This window comes from Lipotes vexillifer, unplaced genomic scaffold, assembly GCF_000442215.2.
Source record: "Lipotes vexillifer unplaced genomic scaffold, Lipotes_vexillifer_v1.1 scaffold299, whole genome shotgun sequence".
NCBI lineage: Eukaryota > Metazoa > Chordata > Mammalia > Artiodactyla > Lipotidae > Lipotes > Lipotes vexillifer.
This window is the reverse complement of record NW_006784347.1, coordinates 3,933,008-3,939,007: the sequence shown is the minus strand read 5'-3', so window position 1 is coordinate 3,939,007 and position 6,000 is coordinate 3,933,008. Positions and strand designations below refer to the sequence as shown.

The following is a 6,000-nucleotide window of genomic DNA, read 5'->3' as shown; positions in this document are numbered from 1 at the left end:
TTTTTTTTTTTTTTTTCCTTGCGTTATGCGGGCCTCTCACTGTTGTGGCCTCTCCCATTTGCGGAGCACAGGCTCCGGACGCGCAGGCTCAGTGGCCATGGCTCACGGGCCCAGCCGCTCCGCGGCATGTGGGATCTTCCCGAAACGGGGCACGAACCCGCGTCTCCTGCATCGGCAGGCGGACTCTCAAGCACTGCGCCACCAGGGAAGCCCTCGAATTAACTTTTAATGTACTTATTGATATGGTTAGGTTTGGAACGGTTGTCATTTCTTTTTTATTTGTCTTCTCTGTTCTTTGCTCCCCTTTTATTCTTTATCTCTCTTTTGAATTAACTAAGTATTATTATTATTACTATTTTTGCGGTATGCGGGCCTCTCCCGTTGCGGAGCACAGGCTCCGGAGGCGCAGGCTCAGCGGCCATGGCTCACGGGCCCAGCTGCTCTGCGGCATGTGGGATCTTCCCGGACCGGGGCCCCAACGCGTGCCCCCTGCATCGGCAGGCCGACTCTCAACCACTGCGCCACCAGGGAAGCCCTAACTAAGTATTTTAAAATAATTTACTTATTTATTTTTGGCTGCACTGGGTCCTCGTTGCTGTGCGCACAGGCCTTCTCCAGCTGTGGCGAGCAGGGCCTCTCTTCATTGCGGCGTGCAGGCCTCCCACTGCAACGGCTTCTCCTGTTGGGAAGCAGGGGCTCCAGGTGTGTGGGCTTCAGTAGTTGTGACTCGCGGGCTCTAGAGCACAGACTCAGCAGCTGTGGCGCATGGGCCCAGTTGCACCGCGGCACGCAGGATCCTCCCGGACCAGGGCCAGAACCCGTGTCCTCTACATTCGCAGGCAGATTCCTAACCACTGCGCCACCAGGGAAGTCCCTAAGTAAGTATTTTTAATGATTCCATCTTATCTCCCTTGTTGGACAGCGATAACATTTGCTGTGCTCTCTTAGTGGTTGCTTTAGGGTTTAGGCAGATGGCACGCATAACTCTGTCCTGTGACCACCAGCTGCAGCACCAGCCTGTCCTTTCCCTTGTTGCTCAGGTGAACGAGTGGCAGGATGACTGGCCAACCTTCTTTACCCGGCACCGGCTCCAAGCACAGCTGGACCTCATTGAGAAGGACTATGCTGACCGAGAGGCACGAGAACTCTGGTCACAGCTACAGGTGGGCACAGCAATTATCCTCTGGGAGAGGGGCTGTTCTCTTATGAGCCTACCACATTTGTGTGGGACCCCCTGCTAGAACAGAGCCAGAGTGGGGACTGCTGAGCCTGGAGCAGAGCTGGTCAAGTCGTCGACCCATAAGTGTCCTGACTATTGGCTTGATGGGGAAACTGAGAAGGGGATGGGACCTGAGGGCATACTTGATCCCTGAGTGCACCTCTCACCTGCTTGGTCACCAGGTACTTAACCTCAAACTTTGCTCATGTGAAATGTAGGTGTTTGGCTTGTAAATGGTGGCATTTACTATTACTTTCTTGTCCATTCTTATGCTGTTTTCCTCACCAAGGCACAAACGTCTTACCTCTTAGAGCAGGTGTGGGTAGCACTTTGAAACCAGAGTGACTGGTTTCAAAACGTAACTCTCAAAATGTTAAACACAGAGCTCGCATATCAGTCTGTCATCATGCATCAAAGAAATTTTATTTAACTCATTGCTGAAGTAATCAGGCTACAAAAGAGGTGCAGATATATGTGTGCTGTGAAATAAAAGAATAGCACAGAAAGTTTGCTAAGTTACATACAAAAAGACTCCACTCAGGTTATACAGTTCATATTCTACATGACAATAAAATCATAACCTCTGAGGTTCTCCACTGTATGGAAATCATTAAATTGTAACACTTCTAGACCTAAATTAGTAGTAAATACTAAGACAAAATTACATTTCCCTGGGGTCAGAGGATCCTTATCCCTGGGCTTGGTACAAAGTGGTGGCTGGACCCTGAGCAAACACAAGGTCGTCTTTGCCTTATTTCCAAGTACTGGATGAGGAGACTGTGGCTCCCAGGCCTGTGATAACTCTGTGTACAATAATTATTTTCTTAGGTGAAGATCCCAGATTTGTTTTGTGGCCTAGAGATTGTCCCCGCCCTTCTTCATGGGGATCTCTGGTCAGGAAATGTGGCCGAGGATGACACCGGCCCCATTATTTACGACCCGGCCTCCTTCTACGGTCATTCTGAGTTTGAACTGGCGATTGCCTTGATGTTCGGGGGGTTTCCCAGGCCCTTCTTCACCGCCTACCACCGGAAGGTCCCCAAGGCTCCAGGGTTTGACAGGCGGCTGCTGCTCTATCAGCTCTTTAACTACCTGAACCACTGGAACCACTTCGGGAAGCAGTACAGGAGCCCATCCCTGGGCACCATGAGGAAGCTTCTCAAGTAACAGCCCGCCTGTGTCGCCTGCCCAGCCGCTTGCCAAAGGACCAGCACGGCAGTACCAGAGGCGGCTTCAGAGATGAATAAAGCCCATGGTGGTTTCAGGGATGGAACTGTGTGTGTCTTAGTTTCACCTGCGTCTCCGTCCTCCATGCAGCTGGGTTAATTTATGGGGGCCCAGACCAACTGAAAGGTCTCCGGCAGGCTCATTACCTATTCCAATCTGGGGGGAACTTGGAGTTTGGATACTTTCATGACAGTTGTACAGAAATTCACACAGATCTGGGGGTTGCTTACGTGGAATTTGGTGTCATGGCCCCCTGTGGATTCGGGTCTCCTGTTTCTGGCTTAGGCAGAGTTGGGGACCATGAGATGGGCCCACCTCTTGAGCAGTATCTCTGGGGCTGAGCAGGGCTCCAAGTCCACCTTACTGAGGTGGACAGGTGGAAGAAAGACACCCCTCCCCCCATGTGCTGCAGCCACTGCCCAGCCGCTCTCCCGCGCTCCGTTTTGCAGCTGGTGTTTTTTGCTTGAATAGAAGGGTGTGTGTGTGTGTGTGTGTGGTGTGTGTGTGTGCGGGGGTGGGGGGGGCTGTAGCCTTGGGTAGGGGGTGTGCCCTGGCGGGTGCCTGGAGTGGTCAGGGTGTCGGGCTGCCACCGTGGAGGGGCGGGGCTGCCGGGCACCTCGGCCACCCGTGTGTGCGTCTCGGAAGACCTGAGCCGCGCCGTTATCACTCCTTCCGACTCACCAATTATTTCGGGGCTTTACGAGTGCCCACTCATCTGTTGTCTGGAAAGTGCCTGTCTAGCGGGCTGGAGCCGCTCCCACTGCAGCCCTGCGCGCCTGCAGACTGCTTTGCAGAAAGACCCCCGGGACCTGAACTCAGCGCGCGTGCTCGGGGAAGGCTGCGCAGCCGGCTTGTGGGATCTTGTCGCCCCACCCAGCCCTCTGGCCCCGCCCCACTCGGGGTCGGCACCGCCTCCGCGCGCAGTATTTTGGCGGCCGGCGCGCTCTGTAGCGGGGTCGGAGCGCAAGGTCGGAGGTCGTGGGGCGGGGCCGGCATCATTGCCGCCTTCTCTGTCTCAGCAGTCTTGAGCGTTCGGTGCCTCGTGTCCCACGCCCCGCGCCCCGCGCCCCGCGCGCGTGTGGAGCCGACTGCGAGTCTGCGGGCACCGTCCGGGCGCCGAGGATGGCCTTGAGCGAGGAGCCGGCCGTGGGCGCCGTGGAGGATCCGGTGGAGGACCGGGCGGAGGATGCGGCGGAGGACGTGGCGCTGGCCTGCGGCGCCTCTCTCGAGTCGTTCGGCGAGAGCGCGGAGACGAAGGAGCTGCTCGGCCGCCTACCGGCGGGGCTTGGAGACCGCGCGGCCCGGGAGGGCGCCCTGGAGCGGTTCCGGGGTGCGTGCGGGCCGGAGGAGGGGAGGGGGCAGCGCAGGCTGTGCAGGTCTCCTTTCTTGCGGTTCCAGACACGGGCGCGCGTGAGAGGTGGAGGGCAGTGGGCCTCCTGGCTGACCTCCGTCAGGAGGGGGCGGGTGGACCTCACCTGGGCGGCTCGTCTCCCAGTCCTGTCCCCAGCCTGCCCTGGGACCACAGCAAAGAGCATTTCCTCCGAGACAGCTGTATGGACGGGGCAGTGGGAGCAGGAGAGGCGAGAACAGGTTGGAGCGGGCGGGGGCCGGGCTGGCTGTGCGGTTGTGGGGCCCCCACCCAGAGCCTTAGCTGTAGGCAGCGCCCATGGCTCTGCCAAGACTGTGCAGGACAGCGCAGGATATCGGATAGGCGCACGGTAGGATGCTTAGTCATTAGTCTAGGTTCTCCAAGTTTAGACGGACCCTTGTCGTTGTCTATGACGGGTAACTTCCAAATGACTCCTTAGGATCTCGTGGTTAGATAACTATGTAGGGTTTTGTGATTCAGTAAAACCGTCCTCGAGGACCCTTTTAGCTAAAGAAATTTCTATATAATTTTGTCTTCATGGGTTTGTAATGACAACTCTGAACTTCAGGAGGGGGCAATGTGGCTGGCTGAGTGGAAGGAGCACGCACTTCGGTAACTCAACCCTGGGCTTGAATACCCCTCTGCCACTTGGGCTAGTTGCTTAATTCTGCTGTTTCTCTGGCTGTCGGCTGCGGTTAGCACTGAAAATACCTCTGGCGTAGAACTGTCCTGAGGGTGAGGTGTATATCCAGGGACCAGTGAAAGCCCACTTTCCCATTCCTAGGGAGTGGTCAGATGTGGAGGTGTGTGGCGCATAAGAACTGCCATAACCCAAGTGGTCGTGGGATCTGATAGGAGCAGTTCTAGCTGCTGGTAGGAGTGGAAACCAGGCTGCCTGGGATTAAGGAGGCTATGGTGTGAGGGCTGGGAGGGCACATGGCTTGGTGTGTGTGGCAGAGGAGAGTGAAGGGTGTGGAAGGTGTGTGTCTAATGAAGGGGAGAACTCAGCTTGGCTGTCAGCAGGCCGTGAAGGAAGGAAGAAGCGAGGACCTGAGAGGAAGGTGTGCTGAGCAAGCAGAGGGCAGAGGCCAGGGCACAGTGGCCCTGAGGAAGTGGGTGGGTGGGGGCTCACTCCAGCTGGCCTGTCCTCTTGGGAGCTGCCCTGCAAGTCAGCGTGGGAAAACTCGAGTGTTTCTGAGGCTCATGTACATATTAATTCTCACATTGTTTTTCTTTTTAGTAATAATGGACAAATATCAGGAGCAGCCTCACCTGTTGGACCCACACCTAGGTAAGAATAGAGGCTGAGGATTTTGATTTTTGATCGTTCAGTTATAGATGATCGCAGAGGCCTTGGTGCATGGAGAGAGAGAGAGAGAGAGAGGGAGAGAGAGAGAGAGAGAGAGAGAGAGAGAGAGAGAGAGAGAGAGAGAGAGAGAGAGAGAGAGAGAGTGTGTGTGTGTGTGTGTGTGTGTGTGTGTTTGTGTGCTTGCACACAAGCAGAGGGTATCAGGATGAAGTGCCTGGGTCTTACTGGTTAGTGGGGCCTACAGTAGTAACACCTGCTCCTGGCAGTGAACTCGAAAAGGAGGAAGGTAGCGATAGTAACTTCAGTTGAAGGGCAGCATGGGATGGGGGTTAGGGTCACAAACCCTGGGGCTAGACCGCCTAGATTTACATCCCAGCTCTGCCACTTAGCTGCTCTGTGCCTGAGTTTTCTCCCTGTGATATGGGGTCATCAGTGCTGCTTGCCCCCAGGGCTGTGGAGATCTTAGACACATCACCAGGGAGGCACCAAGGGTTAGCCTCAGTGTGCACACAGGTGCCTTCTAAAAAGTGGGCTGGTGCTGTGCGTGCTGGATTTTCTTTTTTAACAGGTTTTGTAGAAGGTAAGTTTTCTGAACTCTCAGCTATCTCAGGCAGAATAAATACATTTCATGCGTGGTTGGCAGCTTGGCTGGGTGGGGATGGAAGGCATGGGTCCATCGTCTTCCCTCATCCAGTTATGCCATGTCCAAGTCTGAGTTTCTTTTTCAGGAGGCTTTTCTAGAACCTGATATTTTAGGAGGGTATGACTCGCGCTAGCCTTTTTTTCTTATGCTGGGCATTAGCTGGACAATTTTAGGCTGAAGACTTGCATCCTTTGGTACAGGGAACTTTACTTCTGGTGTGTTTTTGATCGTTT

At 55.0% G+C, this 6,000-nt stretch overlaps 2 protein-coding genes across 2 annotated transcripts in view; both read left to right on the top strand.

Moving 5' to 3' along the window:
• The window catches only part of FN3K (fructosamine 3 kinase), an 11,649-nt gene extending 9,257 nt beyond the window's left edge, over positions 1-2,392 (top strand). The window contains exons 5-6 of the mRNA XM_007456793.1: positions 1,041-1,163; positions 2,048-2,392. Coding sequence (XP_007456855.1) covers positions 1,041-1,163; positions 2,048-2,386 — 462 coding nt within the window. The 3' untranslated portion in view covers positions 2,387-2,392. The remainder of the gene's footprint in view (positions 1-1,040; positions 1,164-2,047) is intronic.
• Positions 2,393-3,382: 990 nt separating this feature from the next.
• Positions 3,383-6,000, top strand: part of TBCD (tubulin folding cofactor D) — a 181,426-nt gene continuing 178,808 nt past the window's right edge. Inside the window, exons 1-2 of the mRNA XM_007456808.1 lie at positions 3,383-3,776; positions 5,056-5,106. Of these exons, the coding sequence (XP_007456870.1) occupies positions 3,569-3,776; positions 5,056-5,106 (259 nt within the window). The 5' untranslated portion in view covers positions 3,383-3,568. The remainder of the gene's footprint in view (positions 3,777-5,055; positions 5,107-6,000) is intronic.